The 17,575-nt window shown below is 54.5% G+C and overlaps 7 protein-coding genes across 7 annotated transcripts; 3 read left to right on the top strand and 4 right to left on the bottom strand.

Moving 5' to 3' along the window:
- Positions 1-2,466: 2,466 nt before the first annotated feature.
- CORC01_00962 (uncharacterized protein) lies at positions 2,467-4,224 on the bottom strand (the record flags this gene model as incomplete). The annotated part of the gene is made up of 1 exon (XM_022612618.1): positions 2,467-4,224. The coding sequence occupies one exon, from the start codon at positions 4,222-4,224 to the stop codon at positions 2,467-2,469; it is 1,758 nt and encodes a 585-aa protein (XP_022480779.1).
- Positions 4,225-4,727: 503 nt separating this feature from the next.
- CORC01_00963 (uncharacterized protein) lies at positions 4,728-7,157 on the bottom strand (the record flags this gene model as incomplete). The annotated part of the gene is made up of 1 exon (XM_022612619.1): positions 4,728-7,157. The coding sequence occupies one exon, from the start codon at positions 7,155-7,157 to the stop codon at positions 4,728-4,730; it is 2,430 nt and encodes an 809-aa protein (XP_022480780.1).
- Positions 7,158-7,828: 671 nt separating this feature from the next.
- On the top strand, positions 7,829-9,088 carry CORC01_00964 (uncharacterized protein; the record flags this gene model as incomplete). The annotated part of the gene is made up of 2 exons (XM_022612620.1): positions 7,829-8,132; positions 8,217-9,088. 2 exons carry the CDS (start codon positions 7,829-7,831, stop codon positions 9,086-9,088), a joined length of 1,176 nt encoding a protein of 391 aa, XP_022480781.1.
- Positions 9,089-9,561: 473 nt separating this feature from the next.
- On the top strand, positions 9,562-10,447 carry CORC01_00965 (uncharacterized protein; the record flags this gene model as incomplete). The annotated part of the gene is made up of 2 exons (XM_022612621.1): positions 9,562-9,939; positions 10,004-10,447. The coding sequence occupies 2 exons, from the start codon at positions 9,562-9,564 to the stop codon at positions 10,445-10,447; spliced, it is 822 nt and encodes a 273-aa protein (XP_022480782.1).
- A 109-nt stretch (positions 10,448-10,556) lies between these two features.
- On the bottom strand, positions 10,557-12,225 carry CORC01_00966 (carboxypeptidase; the record flags this gene model as incomplete). Its single annotated transcript, XM_022612622.1, has 2 exons — positions 10,557-11,944; positions 11,994-12,225. 2 exons carry the CDS (start codon positions 12,223-12,225, stop codon positions 10,557-10,559), a joined length of 1,620 nt encoding a protein of 539 aa, XP_022480783.1.
- Positions 12,226-13,038: 813 nt separating this feature from the next.
- On the bottom strand, positions 13,039-14,745 carry CORC01_00967 (major facilitator superfamily transporter; the record flags this gene model as incomplete). The annotated part of the gene is made up of 3 exons (XM_022612623.1): positions 13,039-13,167; positions 13,222-14,499; positions 14,563-14,745. The coding sequence occupies 3 exons, from the start codon at positions 14,743-14,745 to the stop codon at positions 13,039-13,041; spliced, it is 1,590 nt and encodes a 529-aa protein (XP_022480784.1).
- A 1,342-nt stretch (positions 14,746-16,087) lies between these two features.
- CORC01_00968 (inosine/uridine-preferring nucleoside hydrolase) lies at positions 16,088-17,243 on the top strand (the record flags this gene model as incomplete). The annotated part of the gene is made up of 2 exons (XM_022612624.1): positions 16,088-16,194; positions 16,259-17,243. 2 exons carry the CDS (start codon positions 16,088-16,090, stop codon positions 17,241-17,243), a joined length of 1,092 nt encoding a protein of 363 aa, XP_022480785.1.
- Between the last annotated feature and the right edge of the window lie 332 nt (positions 17,244-17,575).

The raw sequence follows: 17,575 nt of genomic DNA on the forward strand, positions 1-17,575 counted from the left end.
GTAGGTACGGATAGGGAGGTATTTGTACGAAGTACGGATACTCTGCACATGTACAAGCGTCCGGGCGGCTGCTTCTCAGACAACCGTTTCCCAGCCTCCCCTTGTGATGGGATCTCTGTCGCACGACGGATATCAGATCATCTAGGAGAGTTTCTTGCTAGGCGCTGTCTGAAATTGCCAACGGTGGATAGCTTGACTATTCGGACGCTATCCAAGTCAATGCCTCGTATCACCAAGTCTCCCTAAGTCTCCCTTTTGTGGCAGAGGGTTTTCACCACGCTCCCATTCTCATCATACTTAAGTTCCGATTCTCGGGCTAGCAGCCTCTACCCTTTTCTCACACATCATTCAAGCCAGACAGGTGTGGAACGAAACGTCCGTCGTGCTCTTGAATCGCCAATTGGGTTGTGACATCTTTGGACGACTCGATGATGTGCGCCAGGATGTGACGGGATGCGGTAGGATGCGTCGCGTGCACCGGTGTGGATGGGCAGTGGCCCTGTCCAATATCCTGTTGATTTGTTGTGTCTCAAACACTCTGACCACTTTGGGACTGGATCGAGATGGCACGATTCTCAGGGAACCTAAGACTGCAGCGGTACAAAGGCACATGGGATTACCGCTGTTTCAGCGCCCATCGACACTTTTCAAAAGTTTGCCTCTCCAGAGTGAATGGCGCGGTTGGCCATGTCGTCATGTCAACGAAAGCGCGGGCAGGACGCGACAGGCATCATCGCGCTAAAGGTCTCTCTTTCCACGCTTTTTTCGACCTGCAGCGGAAGGTGCAAGGATACAAGGGTGCGTTACCAAGTTATCTTAGGTAAGGTGGATATCCGGACTGACCCCTTTCAGCTCGGTTCTAGCCTCTCCCGACCTCATAGGTACTCCTCCTTCCTCCTTTCCCCGTCCCTGCCATCCATTGACCAACCAACAGAAAGGCGACAGGCAGGAGCATTAGCCGGGGAGAAACATGTCTCTGCCTCCCGCTCCCCCGCTGGCCCGCTGGCCATTTTCCGCAGAAGATTCCTCAACGCCTCACCATTTCTGGGCATTATCACATTATCACCTATGCATTCTCACCCTTCCCGCAAAATGTAACCGTCCTCCCAACCAGACCTGGATGTATCCCCGAGGTAGAGCTGCATCATCAGCATGCTCTCTTCAATCACACTCAACCCCGGCCACGCTCGATGATTTCTCCTTCACAGCCACAGAACCCCCAGGGCTTTGCATTCTGGTATTCCTTAATAGCTCCTCAGCTAGCCAGATACGCCACACTCGATTCATCAAACAATCCGCGCCAAGCCCGGGATCATCACGGCATTCGGGATAAACTGGTGCAAGGATCTGGCAAGCGCCGCGTCTCCAAGACCCCATGGCATTCTGCATTCTGCACTGCCAATCATTGGCACGTTGGCGGCGGCATCGCAACCCGTTCGAGCCCAGCTCAGACGACATCGCCCAACCATCACATCCCCTTCTGTCAATTTATTGCTGTCAACTGCTCCCAATTCGTCACGCAGTGGATGCCGCTACGGACACCGACACGTAATTGTCTAGTCCAAACGTGTTCAAGCCCTGTCGAGTCTGTGAGCTCTCAGGTGCTTGTCCAGCAGTCCATCTCGTTTTTATCAAGATCTGGTTTCTTGTCATCTTTTTGGCATCCCATGGATGCGCCCTCCTTGTTCTCTTGTGGCCCAGGACACTACATCCGGCGTGGCGTCTCCCTCTTTCTTTCTCTATTTTCTCCTTCTCTGGAATCGCGATCGACCAACAAACAGTAAAGCACACACCACCAGTTTCTCAAAATAAAAACCAGCGTGCCATCCATGACGTCAAGGTCCGGTCATTAGTGCGATGCACCTCACGGATATCTCAGCTCCCTGTGACGCCATTCCTCTGGGTTTCGGCACGCCACTGCATCACCAAAGCAAGAACTCATTTCCTCCGACCTGCAATCTCCCTTCTGAGCGCCGAAGCCTCTAGAGTCTACCCAACGCCCGGTTTGCTTTTCCTTGCGCTCTTCCAAGACCCATCAGCAGTCGAACATTCATCCACAGCCCACTGCATCTATTCGTGCTTTGCCATCTCGAACAACCCATAATCCCAATCCACCATCCTGCCCATCCCTGTCAAGTGCCGCAAACCTCCATTTCGACTCACGCGGCTGATGCCCCCACGAACGCGCAAGGGTACCTTGCCAAGCCTTATGCCTACTCGACGTGATGGATGGTAGGTTCCCGGAGCACAACCTCCTGACAGCCGTCACCCGAGATCTGCTTCGATCTCGTCCATTTGACTGCACAGGGGTGGCGCAGAATTTTTCGGAGGCTTCCACTAGGTACCCTTGCGCTGCATCGCTCCAGGCATGAGTTTCCAGACGTGAGTCTGGCAAAACCGTGGCTGTGAAGTTGTCTATGATTTTCTTTCGTTTCGCCCAAGCTCTCTGGGCTCAGGAGGCTTCACCTAGTGATTCGTAACAGGGTAGAGCTCGTAATATTTCTTCCCGTACACGTGGCCAAAGAGCTCAAAATGGACATCCGCAATCCAATCCTTACCTCGCTTCTCCATCATGCCTTCACACGCCATCTTCAATGCTTGCATCGAGGCATCTACTCCTCCTTGGAAACCCATCACAGGCTCCAATGACTCAGAAACGTTCCTCTTCGCCCATCCACGCACCGACGAAATTTCCACATACCTTTTGCTCACGGGCAATGCGTCTCGTACCTTTACTTGCATAGGTTCAATGGCCTCTGCCACCCCATATCCTTGCATCACCTGGTCCAACGCCACAGGAAGGTTTCGCAGCGGCGCTGGTATTACCACCGCATTCTCCCATCCCAGGACGGTTGCCAATTTCCGTTTCCCGTCGAAGAGGATGGTACCTGGGTGGGGGTCAGGATGGACCAACGTCACGGTCCAGCCATTCACGCTGCCATGACTAGCTTCTACTGTCCAGTGATTAGCTACACTGAAGCTAAGACGCCCTGTCATGTCCAGGGAAACCTCCCGCAATTTCCTGATGCGTTGATTCACATCAGGAGAGCTTTTGAGTTCGGGCTCCCAGGCCGCCGTGTAGGCGTTGATGTAATCGTCAATCGACCTGAACGGGCCGTTGTCCTGCACCTGCCAATATCTATCAGCGCTGTAGAAGTGAGGGTGAACTATAGGGCCAGTGAAGAATTCTTTCTTTGACCAGTCGATACGCAGACTGCCAATGTACTTATACGTGACGGCCGGCTCGGCGCTCTGCAGCCTAGAGAGAAAGATTTGTACTTCTCTTCCGATGGCTCTCGCATCCTCCTCATTCAGGGGCGGCATGGCCTCGGGCGATATGTCTATAAACCCATCCAAGCCGGTATCCGGCTTGACCAGGTGTAAGTCGTATGCCGTGAGGATGTGACTCTCCTCGATCGCGCTGAGCAGCGGGAAGCCGGTACGCAGCTCCATAATCATCCACTCCAACCCCAGCGGGTTCCGACCAATCGAGTCAAAGACGAGGATCTGAGGAACTAAGGCCGGGGACACCTGCTTGGCGAAAACCATGGTCGCGACCTCGGACTCGAGCTTTTCGCGGGGGCAGACGGGCAGGCTGATTCGAAGGATGACCTGTTGCGGTAGTCGCCGTGCCTTGGAATCCGGCTCGAACTCGACGAGGAAGAAGGCGTTTGTCGCGCCACAGCTCAAGCGCGAGACGGCGTGGATCACGGGGAATGCGTAGACGCCGTGGACGGCGTACCATTCCAGCATGGCGAGGGCCTGGTTGGCCGAGGGGATGCTGGCGCCTTTCCAGTGGGCGTCCCATTCGCCGTCGGGGCGGGGTGTCCATCGTATATACTTTTCGCGGACGCGCCGGAGGGAGCCGGCGTTTGTTGTGCCTCTTCCGCCTGGGGTAGGCTGCGTGGGGTCCGGGTCCGGGATGCGGTGGGGGAGGTGGGGGATTGGTTTTGTGCCGCCGCGGCGGGAGAGGCTGCGGACCCGGGGGGCTATCAGCGTGGAGGATTCGCTTTTGGGGGGCTTGTAGATTGGCGAGGAGGGGGGTTTGTCGGTGAGGCTGGTGAGGCTGGTGAGGCTGTTGGTAATGCGGTGGGAGAGGCGGCGGAGGAGGGGAGGTGGAGTTGTTGAGAATACGCTTTTTGGGTTTGGGGGTGTTGGTGATGAGGGGGGGCTGTCTTTTAGGCTGGTGGTTACGCGGCGGGTAAGCTTTTTAAATTGGTCCATTGTAAGGTGAGGAATCAAGGCCTCGTGTGAGATGTCAAGGCTGTTTAAAGGGCTATGTGTGTCGTATGGTCGATATTGGGTGGGAATGATGCTCTAGAGAGAGATGCCAGTGTCTCGAGATGATGAGTTATGGTTTATATTGTATCTTTGAAGCTTTAACGTTTACGTATTTACCTATTTGTCTTCTTATACATGGCTTTGGTGTCATGTCGGAAAGCAGGGAAATGATTGAGATATTTGTTCTCCCTCTCAAGCTCAGTGTTCTTATTTCTGCGGTAATTTACATATGACTCAGAATCGAGAGAAATGTGTTGAAAGAAGCACGCGGGAACAATTTGTAGGCGATCAAAGCCGTTGAGCCAGAGACAAGGGGATTGTATAGATTTTCTTTACGGGGACAAAGACTTGCACATTTCCAATAGGGACTTGGACTATATTACTTGCAAAGAAGCAATTCAGAGAGTACATGACACGCAATGTCCAGTGCAGGGCGACCATCAAGCTCACGCAGAGATTTGCGTGTGCCCCTCTATCTGAAGCATACATACCAAGTTATCTCGGCTTTTGATGCGGAGTCGACGCTTTTCAGCGGCCCAGGCAGCCTTTGTCGGCGCTCGGCGACGTGACGTCGTTTTGCGCATCGTGGGCTCAAAGCTCGGAACCCAGGACGGTGCCATCACGACCCTCTTGATGCCGAGCCGTAGGTCGCGTCCCCGATCTCTCTCGGCTACCGCCTGCGTCTTCCGCCCCGAAGCCCTGAGATGGACCTCTAGTCGCTTCGAAAACGCCACTGCCCGAATCTGGCACTCGAGGCTGCCCTTTCGCAGTATCTCTACGGCTGTGTCTAGACACCCGAATACCATGGCCTGGCTGGCCTCTACAGCGTCTGACTCTCTTGCATTGCTTGCCGCCTCGAGGTGGTGAGCCGTCAGCAATTCAGTCGTAAAGTCAAAGGCGCGGGTGATGACGGTCGGGCGGAGACGGCCGGTGGTTGCCTTGCCCAGGCTGATATCGCGGGTCATGCTCCAGAGGTCGTCGGCTCGTCGGAATACGTCTGGGGAGTAGTTCTTCCTCATGGACACGGCGTACAGGAGATCTAACCGCAGAGAAATATCTCTCTGGGAAAGAGCCGGAGAAACCGGGGATTCTCTGGATAGGAGCCCCTCGTAAGCAGACTCGAGAACGTGCCTCTGTGGCGTAAATCTGCCCGACCAGTGTCGAATGCAATGGGTGGTCATGTTGAGGACAATAGCGTGGTCGCCGCCTAGTATGCTTGCGAGCACATGAATGGCCTTCCAGTAGGCCAAGCCGAGTGTGACCTTGAGGTCGAGCGGCTCTGACTCTATGACACCTATCAACGATGACACAAAGGTGGTGACGGCATGATGTCCTCCCACCGAGGGCGATCTGACGAGCTGGGCCCCGAGGTTGTGAAGGAAAAGCCGCAGGCACAGATAGTCTCGTCGCCCTCCAATCCGGACTTGGAAGAGGGCAATGCAGACCTTCCAAAAGGACACCAGAAAGTCTGGCGTGCAGGTCTGCACGATCCGTTTGGTCGATGCCAACACATTGCCAAAGACCGATCGGACCTCGCCAAACTGTGATGAATCGGCGAGGGTCGCCATGCCGCGGCATTTCTCGATGAGGGATTCCCAGTCTTGCGAGGATTTACCGCGTGCCGCTTCGTCCCCGCCGTCGGCCATGAAAGAGATGGGTCGCACGGGATAAACTCTCCAGCTTTTCTTGCCCGAGGCAAGGAGGCCTTTGACGAGCTGATCCAGCGCGTGGAACATCTTTTCTTGATGGAGATACGTTGCGGGGGATAGGTCCCGTATTCGGTCGACTTCCGCTTGTCGTCTTGCCTGATTCAGAGAGGCAAAGGGATATTGTCCAATAGAAGAAGTCGAATTGGATTTGACAAATGTCAAGGCTGATGCTGGACGTCGGCGCGTGGAGATGTTTTGTTGAGACAGCTGACGGGCATTGTTTTTTGAAAATTCTGACCACTTCTTAAGTCTTCTCTCGATGGTCGATTTCCTAAGTCTAGTCAGAAACTCTTCGTCCAAGGGTATCAGCTTCACGTGATAGATATACCCAATCTCAATGTTGTGTATCACCGCCAGCTCAAACACCACCTCGTCCAGAGTATGGTTCTCCTGGATGTAAAGACGGTTGAGATGGTCTTTTCGCAGTTCGTCCCATTTCCCGTCAGAATATGTCGACTTCTTTGCACTGCGTATCGCCTTTCGGGTTGTTGGCAGCTGAATTGCAGACTGTGTTGTGCTGGGTCCCGCGGAGGACTGGTCATCGCACATCACTGCCATCTCGTTGGAGCTCATCTGTCTGGAATAAGGTGTGGCCCTGAAAAGTGACGGAGCTCCTGAAGACGACACGGTGGTATCCCATATCAGAGATTGATTTGGGGTGGCGGAGAGCCAACCGCTGTCTCGTGGCTCGACATTGACATCGAAGTCGTTCGTCTGGATCATGAATGACACATCACCCACTTGACGCTCTTGAGGAATCATCTCTGATGGTTCCCCAGAATAATACCAGGTATTCTGATGTTGAGGAGTAATATCGCTGCTTCCTGGATCCCAGCCGTTGGCGTTGAGATGGGAGAGTCCCGAATGATCGATGGTGTTTTGAAAATCCATGTTGGGGGGACACATCTGGTTGATAGACTGTTCGAAGATGACAGGGAAATCGCCCATATTGCAGTCTCCAGGCTGCAGGAGCGATTCGTGGAAGCCCGGATCGTCCTGTGAGGGAACCGTGAGAGCAAGGTCCAGAGGAAACATGTTCCGGGGATGATATTGATTTAGCTGATTCTCAAATGACTGGTCATTGTACTCCGTAGCCGCATCGTGGAACTCCTGAGGCTCGTCGCACAGAGGGAACGTTTGAACAGAATTATTTGGTGTCCAATCCATGGTTATCGAGTGAGCATTCAGAAGAAGAGAATGTAGACCTCATCTCAAGCCTAAAACAAATGGCATTCAAATACGGAAAAAAATCTCAACAAAGTCCAGGCTTCAAGAAGTATTGCAATCGAAGTGGAGATGATGCGAAAATCCCTTTGCATGTAATGGCGCCCAACAGTCAGGCAACATGTGGAAACAGCCTCATTTTTGGCAACGTGTGGAGGTGGTCGGTCAAGATGCTCGCGGGGTCTGACTGATGATTGATTCAGTCCTAAACCCTCATATGCAAGTCGGTAGCCTGCGCAGTCGCACCATGTACCCGGCAGGAATGGGTGGTAATCATTAGATCGATCCTAAGCCCTCTTGAAATAGTTGCATCTCATCCCCGCCTCTGTGAGACCAACGTGGTCATTGCTGATGCCTCTAAGCTGTACTTGCGTGTTTCTTCTCATTCTCTGTCGAGGGTCTAGAATCTTGAAGCACGGGATTGCCATCCGACTCGAAGTTGCAAAGAGTACCGCCACGACCGCGGCGGTGCCCAAGGTTGTCGGAAAATCGTCTATAAAAGAGGGCCTAGCCGAGCCGTCTCCTTACCCTCTTTCTCGACAGTAGAATCTTCATTCCCAATCCTTCAGCATCATAAAAGCCGCCATTCCGCAGCATTCTCCTTGCTCAAAGCCATGGCCAGAGCATCAGCATCGTGGGAGAAGTCGGCGCCCCCGAGATCATTCTCAATGCCTTCACCTGCAAGAGCCCAACGAAGGCCAACTGTTCCTCAGCGCCAAGGAACTCGAGGATCGACAAAGAAGCCTGCGTCAACCTCGTTCTCAGGAAAAGATATCCACGAGACAGAAGCCAGTGAAGTCTGGAAACAATGCGCATTTGAGGCTCAGATGGAAAACACCTTGGTAATCGCAGTTGTCCATCCTAAGCAGGAGGGACATCTTAAAATCATGAGACTGATGGAGTCCAAAGCCAGAACTTGTAAGATGCATTCATGTCCCCAGCCCTGCTCCAATATTGAAAAATGGTTCATATCACTAAATGGAATGTTACGGTAATGATCAGCTCGACGCATCTTCATTTGCAACGCGGGAGCACTCCAGAAAGTCATTGAGCAAGAGATCAACAAGAAACGTGGATTGGAGTGTAAACACCTCCGCATCGTCGTCAGCTCCGTCATCCAATCGATTTGCTACCAGATTTCATCGGTTGTAAAGAGTGTCTTCATCAAAATCTCTGGCATATTTCAACGAAACACTCCCTACAAACTTCGCATCGACGAGAAATCGACGTATTGCTCCGAGAACAGCGATAGCTGGGGTTACCGTAACCGCATTGCCCACGCCACTCACGAGCTTGTGCACTTCTTCGGCTGCTACTTCCCGTATAGAGAGAAACCTGCTAATTATGACGCACAAGCCTGGGTTCGGGACCAAAAGTGTATAACTCCGCCTACACTTGAGGTCAAGGAGGAAATCGTCAATACCCTGAGAGAAGTTACACACATCCAAAACCCCCAGAGTTCATCTGCACCAGAGTCGCCCCCAACCCCTAACACTGGCCCCCCTGCTGGAGAAGGCGGACTTAAGAAGTTGAAGGCATTGTTTGCCGCTGTCGTGGGATTGGTAGCTGGGTACGGTGCAGCAGGTGGTGTCGTTTGGTTCAATTCCAGCGGGGTCTTCATCACTGGACCACTGGGTCTCAAGCTTGCAGTTGGCTATGTCAGTATCGGCGCCGCAGGGGCAGCTTGCGCGGCCGGTGTGGGCGTTGGGACAGCGGCAGCGGCAGCAGCGGCAACCTATCTGGTGCCTTGGGAACGACTTTGGGGATGGATCACGAGCATGCTCTCAAGTATCTGGGGAACTGTAAAGGATACTTTCGTCTGGCTGTGGGAGAAGATCAAGTCTGCGGCAAGTTATGTGGGCTCATGGTTCTGAGGTCGGGGTCTCTTACCGTATTTCCTAGTCGCAACGTCAGTAGTCTCTTTGTCTCTACACAGTTCAACTAAATCGCTCTTCGTCTCTTTTGAATCATGGCAAAGATCCGGCCAAGACAGTTTTGCCATATCTGCCAAACTCAATGCACAGGTCACCGCTATCCTTGGACAAATTTTGATGTCTGCTGCTCTCGGTAGTGTGAGATTGGCTGTGCAGATGGCGGGTAAGATACCCGGCATCCGGCCAGTTGTATTTGCACAGCCCTCCGGCTGACTAACCCCACTTCCCCGGACCTCTCGCCCGCTCTTCCCCAAAGTCCCGACGTCTCCGATCTCAGCCTCGAGCACAGACACCATCTTCCCCCCCCTTCTTTCACCCTTTCACTGAATCATTCTCAACTTCAACATCGTTCTCGTCTCTCACGCCTCTCAGCTACATAATTCAAAGAGAACAAAAATTCGCAAGACAACCTAATGTCGTCCACAACCCTCACACAAACCCTGCAACCCCTGCTCACCCGCGTCCTCGCCCGCCGTCCCCTCCTCACGACCGTTCTAACCTCCTTCACCACATCCCTCCTCGCCTGGGCCGCCTACCGCGACTATCGCGCCTACATCGCCCTCGGCCCCGGCGGCGTCCCCCACAACCTCGCCGGCTGGCTCCTCGTCACCCTCGGCCTGCGCCCCTTTGCGCTCTCCAAGGCCTCAGCCACATGGACGGGAGATTACCCCGACGAAGGCTCCCATGATGAGATCAAGAACCTACCCGAGAGGAAAGGAGGAAGGGCCGAATTGGGCGGGATCGTGCCGCATCGCCAGCTGAGTCAGCATGCGCCCGAGGCGATGAGAGAGGTAATCCAGCTTCAACATGGAACCCCCCCTTTATCGAGTGTGTAAGAGCTGACACAGGGTACAGTATATCAAAAACCTCTTCTCAAACGCAGCCTCCCAAAACCCAACCCTGCTAACCACAAAACTCTCCCTCTACGAACGCAGCAACCCAGCCCTCTTCGTCTCCTCCCAAATCCTCGCCTCCGCCCCGGCCACCTCCACGACAACCATCGCCCGCGGCGAGGTAGGCCACCACCACGGCGACCTCTCCATTCACCTCTACCTCTCCCCTGCCGACGCCAAAGTCGCAATCACCAAGGGCTGGGCCGAGCGCCATCGCCTCTCGCTGCCCAAGGGGTCCCTCCTCGCCAACAGGATGCACCTCGCCGACTCGTATCTCATGATCTACGGGCCCAGAGACGAAGGGGAGATGGAGGTGCTCGCGGAGATGTTACGGTGCGGGGTGCGCTTCATGACAGGGAGGGAGGATGTTGGGAGTATCGAGTGGCGGCATAGGATTGAGGCGTGATGTATGTTTACCTGCACTTGCAATATAGGGCTCATTCGGAAAGTCTTTTCATTCATCAAGGTAGTTTTTACACATTTGTATTAGAATATCTAGTTGTCTCAAGCCGTCGCTATGAAGCCAACACTCTGTAGATGGGGTACTCATCACCCTGCTCAACTGGCACGATATTGAAACTGGCATACGAATCAATATTCTCCGGCTCGAGCGCCACAAACGCAAGAGCGGCGTTCTTCTGCTTCGTGCTGACGAGGAAGCTACCAGCAGGCAAGTCCACCTCCTTTGCAAGCGACTGGGTCGTCACCGCAGCGCGGACGACACCTTCGTAGTACTCTGTCTCCAACGCGGCGGATGTGATGCTGTACGCCTCCACAGTACCCACATACGGCTCCCTCAGGGTCTTGACCTCCAGACCAGACACACGCAGGCGCTCCGCCAGGTCGGCCCAGGCGACGGGGATGAGATAGGCTTCAGGGCGGGCGCGGGTGATGTTGGCCGTTACCGGGGTGGTTGAGCGGAAGTTGATGGGCACGTCGGTCACGGAGCCGTTGTTGATGTTGACCATTTGAAACGTGCGCTGGACGAGCGGCGACGAGTCTGTGACAACGATCTCAGAAGTGGATGACGAAAAGTCGGCAATGGAAGACTCGATGGTCGTGTACACCTTCTCGGCATTGTCCGCGGCGGTCTGCAGGATGCTCGAGGCCATCGTCAGGCCGGCGACGGTGCGGCGCTGGAACTCCTGGTCCGCGAGGTAGATGCCCCGCATCTCGATGAGGAAGGTAACGCACTGCGTGAGGCCCATGGCGTTGCGGCCAATCTTGGCGTCTGAGCCGGCCTCGGCGAAGGTTGGCTTGAACGCCGGGTTGGTGCTGGTGGACCCGGTCACGTAGGGTTCCCAGCGCAGGCCCCTGGCCTCCATGGCCGAGCCAATGTTCTTGGCAAAGACCTCCTCGGACAGCGCGCGGATGTCTGGGTGGATGTTGAGGTTCTTGGCGGCGGAGAAGAGGCCGTCGGGGGCGTGGTAGTAGCTTCCGTAGCGGGCGGTGGCGCTGTACTCGTGCATGTCGATGGCGACGTGGGGGCTGAACTCGCCAAAGAGGGATTTGATGTCGCGGGTTTGCTTCCGGGCGAGCTTCACGTGGTCGCGGTTGGGATCATAGTTGCTGGCCAAGGTGCGCTGGAAGTAGGCGACGCCGTCGGGGTTGTATCGAGGCAAGATGATGATGTCGAGCTTCTCGAGAAGCGACGCGGCCCATGTCTGGTTTGCATCCAGGGCTCCCAGTAGGGCCAGGAGCGACTGATCGCCGGCTGGCTCATTGCCGTGAACGGCACCTTGAACCCAGACGCGGACCTTGCCAGTCGAGTTTGAAACCCTGCGAGACAACTTTGTAGAAGACAGATGTAGGTAAGGAAAAGGCCGGCCTTCCTCCGAAGTGAAGTTGGCTTTGTTGTAGGTCAGCCAGTCGTTTTTCTCGGCCAAGTCTTGAACAAAAGAGTCTTTGAAATAGTGAGCAATTATGATCCAAAGCGACTCTTTGAAGCTCACCAAGTATATCGTCACCCGTCGGACCCTTTGTGCCCTTAGAGAAGCCTTCGGGAATCGTGTCCGGGGTCAGAAATGCGGGCGACAGCAAGTCGACGCCCTCAACGTCCTTGAAGTTGACGGCGACAATGTCCGTGTCCTTGCGTACTGTTACGTGGTTGTACCCATACTGAGCCGCCTGAGCTAAAGAGAGTAAAGACAGGCCCAGCAGGCTCAGGCGAGATGTAGCGACCATCGTGTAGGACAACGTGAGGCTTGTGTGAGACCAAAGCAGCGCGCTGGAATCTCACAGGGTGATTTCAGAGAAGGGCGGCTTCGAACCCCTTTTCAACCCTCTCATCTTCCAAAGGTCGCAACGGGTAGCGTAGCACCGCGCCGCAGAAAATAGCTCGTCAACGCGTGGCGGAAGACCGTTCCTGACATGACCATTGGCTTGGCTGATCTCATTCCGGAGCCTTCAATTGGTAATTCCAACAAGGCCGGAGAAACTGCCGGTACCGACCGGCAGTGGAAGCCATCAAGGCTCTCGTCGAGGTCTCATTCGATATGGTGTCAACATTGGCAACGAAACTGGATGAGGCAGCTCAGTAGGAATTATGAGGGGAAAGAGGGGAAGTCCCCGTGGGTGCAGATAACGGTGGCCATGCCGCCAAGACTTTTGGCCCCGTAGCGAGATATGCCATCTGCCATTGACGTATAGAATCTCTCCGACAAATGGTGATGGGTCCACGGTTTCATACTGGATTGCCGATGTTCGGGTTGGAGGCTCCCTAATCACACTTGCCAAGAGGACGGCTGTGCAAACTGGGGATCATTAGATATGCAGTTGTCCGGCTCCGCGGGCAATGGCCGAACTCCGGAACGGCCTCATGCAAACATGAACCGTCGGACACATCATAAAAGAAACCCGCCACGGCGATGATCAGTACATACGAGCAGAAGCCGGCACATATTGTAACCCTTTCCCGACAGGAAGGATGGAGCCCGGCATTGTTTCTAATGTGCCTGACACAAGACACTAACAAATTATCTAGACGTCCACGATCGATTACAATGCAGCCTTGCCTCGTGACTCAAACGGTAATATAAGCACCAAAAGTCCGGCTGCGATGAAGAGCGCACCGCTGGTGTAAACAGGAGCCGACGTCTTCAGGTTAGCGAACATGGCGACAATTGGCTGTCACATTTCTATCAGCAAATATCTTCCGGTCGTCACACCAACATCACTTACAGCCATTATCCCGAAAATGCGGTTGCAGGTTGCCGTGAGCGCGTTGCCGGTGCCGCGCTGTGGAGTGGGGAAGAGCTCTGGGGTGAAGCCGTAAAGCACCGCGTACATGATGTTGCTGCAAAAGTTGAACGCGCAGTTCCAGCCCAGCAGCGCATTGCTATTCATAGCCGTGGTAGAACAGTAGAGGAATACACCGGTGAGGACAGTGCTGATGGCGAGGGTGCCTTTGCGCCCCAGCGCTGGCAACTCAACCAACCAGCCACCGAGTAGCGCTCCGGGCACGCCCAGCACTGCGATGATCAGACTGTTGCGATAGGTCAGGTAGGTACTGCCATCGCCTAGTTCTGCTCCTCGCGTGGCCTGGATATACGGGATGAAGGCGTTGTAGAGAGGGTACCCGAGGCCGATCAGCGCCCAGATGGCCATGATTGTGCCAGTGCTCAGAGCTAGACGGCGAGTCGAGAAGAGCACGCGTATGCGGCTTGTATCAAGCTTCTCCAGATTTCGTTTGACCGCTGTGGCAGCGTCAGTGCGCGCAACGTATCCTTCCGGCTCGCATGCCTTGAGATCCTCGACCGACAAGGACGTGAGCTTCCCGTTTCGTCTCGCGACTTCGTGAACGATTCGGACTGCATCTTCGTCGCGGCCTTTGCCCATGAGATACTTGGGCGACTCGTAGATGGTAAAGAGGACGAATCGAACCAGGAACATAAGCAGAGTCAGGCCGCCGATGGTGATTAAGAAGTATCGCCAACCCATGTTGTTGGCTTTGGTACAAGTCGCGCCTTCTTGGCAGGTAAGATTACCGAGGAGGGGCCATGCGATGAGTGTTGCAATGACCTGGGCGATGGCCCAGTCGATAGAAAGGACAGTCAACAGGTACTGATGGGTTCCAGGAAGAAACTCGATGAAGATGGCCGAATCGACAGGGAGATTGCCTCCGACACCAAACGACCAGAATGCAGCGAAGATGCCGATACCTGCGAAATTGGGCGCGCCGGCAGCAATCATACCCCAGAAGGCAGTAAGACCGAGGGTCAGATTGAATGCCAGTTTTCTACCAAACAGGTCGCAGCCGAAGCCCCAAAACATGGCGCCAGCCAGGAGGCCGATATTTTGAGACAGCGTAAGTAAGGGCGGGCGTGACGGGCCGAATTCGTTGGTGATTGGAGTGAAGATGAGAGACGTTACAATCGGCCAGAGGTTGTCACTTGCCCAACCGAATCCGACGACGATGAAGAGCTGCCATTGGTACCATCCCATGCCGATATCCTGGATCTGAAGACTGAAGTCAGCGACGGTATCATTTAGTCTTCAACCTGGTCCCAGAGAGCGACATACAGCGCGATTCAGGACACGGGCCTTGGCCTCGTAGACGGGATCCAGGGCACCCTTGGGAATGATTGCAGCATCATCGATGCCGTGGACGTCAATGCTCCCATCGTGAGCCGCCGTAGCGCGCGAGTCGACCTTTTGCGCTGCGTCGAGCTTCCTCGCGGGATCTGTATCTGTGTCGGTGCCCATCTCGGCTCGACTGTCTGTGTAAGGTATCCGAGAAAAGAGGGAATTGCAACGCGACGCGACGCGAAATTGACGACCTGACTAGAGCAACCTTGGCGTCTTACAAGAGAGCAAGGAACCACCACAAAGATTTCAGGGCTCAGGATCGAAGAGGCTCACGGGAGATCAGCGCCCTATGTACAGCACGCGGTCGCCACACTTTGCAGGTTTGGATGTAGCCGCCGGATATATTCAGACGGCCCTGGTCCCCACGTCGTACCCAGCCAGAATGGCGCAATCCGTGCGGTGAAAGGTTCTTGCGGCCATGATTGGTTTCGCTGACCATGCGGCTGCGAGAGGCGAAGCTCGGATGGGTGGTGGGAGGGCCACATCGGGCACCCCGTCAACGGTCATTCCGTAATTAGATACAACCCAGATTATCCATAGATCTTTTGAGTCAAGCAATAATCCAATCATTTTACAGATTCAAACTACCACTTGACCCACAACTGCTAGGACTGCCTTCTGCGGCGGCTGGGAGACATGCCGATTTGCATTCTGCTGGCTGCGGGGTGGAGGGAAATGGGTAGAGTCATCCTGGTGGGTTAAAAGTGTGGGGGATCTGCTCGTAGCCCGGGCAAGAAGCGCATTGTCTCATCCGGTTCGAGGTGGTTGTTGGTTGCATCCCTGGGCCGAACTTGAGGAGGGGTATGCCTCGTGCGTCATCGACATTGCTCAAATGGAGGAGAGCTGCGCATGCTGCATGTGCTCGTCGAGGAGTTGCCGTCCAGGGCTGGTAAATGCAGGAAGAGAAGCAGCTTGGAAAGTCGAGACGTCGTGTATGGAGCTCTGTACCGTCAGGCAGGCAACTCGGAGATCTAATTCCTGTCTTAACGGTGGAGATCAGTGGGCGCCTAAGAAGACAACAGATTTAAAGTTTGGCTTTCAAGAGAGAATCAAATGTTTCGGGAGAACTCGATGGGTGCCCGAAACACGAGGCCAATCTGCAACTTCAGTTTCCTCGGGCCCACAGCGGCCGTTAGCGGGGAAGGCCATCTCTGACGGCGGCCGGAGACGCTAAAACCGGCAAAGCCCACCTCGGGAGCGGTCACTGCTCGAAACATCTGCGGCTGATAAGATAAGGTACCTGGAGCAAGGTGCCGGTCAGCAGACTTACCAGTGGGCATCAGCTGGCCGGACCCAGGTTCTTCCCCGCGCTCTCCTCCCCTATTCTAGCAGCTGGACCCGGGAATAGAAACATTGCATGGGACGATCGTGAAGCATCGTCCTGCTTGTGCCAAGGCATTGACCAGTACCCCGTCAGATACAATCGACATCAAGGCACCTGCCTAACGAAGGGTTTGTCATGTCGACAATCATTGCGTGCCTGTTGACGGTGTTCACCATCTTCACCACTATCTCGTCGGCCCGCAAGAACCTTATTGTTGATACCGACCTATTCAGCGACTGCGAGTAAAGCTTCTCTCCTCCTGGACCCTTTCCCATTGATTTCGAATCTGGACTAACAGGCTTCTAGCGATGCCGCAGCTCTTCTTCTTGCCGCCACATCTCCGGAAGTCAATCTTCTGGGAGTCAACATCAACTCACAATCCTCATATTCAGTCCTGGCGGCATCAGCCATCCTCAACCAATACGGCCACGCTCAAGTCCCCGTCGGTGGCCGCCGCCCGCTGAACGATGTGCCATTCTTCGACAACAGGGCCAAGCGAGCCGGCGAGTTTGCGAGCAAACTGGCAAATTACTGGTCCAAAAGCATCTCCGACGCCGAGGAGGCCTGGGACCCCGTTGATCTGTACCGCAAGCTTCTCTCCGAGGCCGAAGATGACTCCGTCACCATAGCCTCCATAGGATTCCTGCACAACCTCTCCGGCCTCCTAAACTCCAGCGCGGATTCCCGCTCCCCCTTGTCTGGCCCAGAGTTGGTGAATGCCAAGGTGAAGGAGCTCGTCGTTATGGGCGGGGACTACCCAAACGGATTCGAGTTCAACTTTTGGGGCGACGACCCTTACGAGACGGCGCACGTGATCCACCACTGGAAAACCCCCATTGTGTACGCCGGCTTCAAGCTTGGGGGCCCGGCTCTCTCTGGCGGCCCTCTCATGGCCGACGGACCCAAGACTGACCCTGTACGGGCGGCGTATATACTGTACACGTACTACCAGCCGCGGTGGTCTTTCGACCCGGCTGCAATGCTCTATGCTGTGGGTGGCCTCGGCGAGTACTTCAAGTTCGGTAACGAGTACGGATACAACACCATCACTCTATTAGGAGAAGACAAGTGCAATGGCTGCAATATTTGGAAATTTGACAAGAACGTTACCAATCAGCACTGGCTTGATCTCAAAATCACTCATAAAGAGCTCGGGGAGGAGCTGGATAGACGATATTTGCAAGGCGCAAGGTCCTCCGAGAGAGCCTCTGATCCGTTGGGGATATTACCTAAGTTTGGTGATTGCAAGGTCGAAAAAGCTCCGGATCCATCAGAGAGACTGGAGTTGTGAGGCGCCAGTCCCTGGACGGATGCTTAGCTGATACGTGCCGGCATATTTGAGCCTCACTTCGGGCCAGTTCGCCTACATTCCTGCGTCATGAAACATCACCGGCCGAGTCGAAGATGGCTGTTTGTAGTTCTCAGGACGATCTACTAGACCACGCAATGGCACATAACTTTGGATACGCGGCAGAGAAACCGACAAGGAACCCCTTGAATTTACTGAACCTGGCAGTGATAAGGCTGGTTTTCCACTTCTCTTGCCAGGTTTAATATTGCAGCACAGCAGTAGTATAACTTCCTGTATTAGTTGCAGGCCTCTCGCTCCCGATAAAAAGAGGT

Source organism: Colletotrichum orchidophilum (assembly GCF_001831195.1).
Source record: "Colletotrichum orchidophilum strain IMI 309357 chromosome Unknown Scaffold_5.1, whole genome shotgun sequence".
Classification (NCBI taxonomy): Eukaryota; Fungi; Ascomycota; class Sordariomycetes; order Glomerellales; family Glomerellaceae; genus Colletotrichum; species Colletotrichum orchidophilum.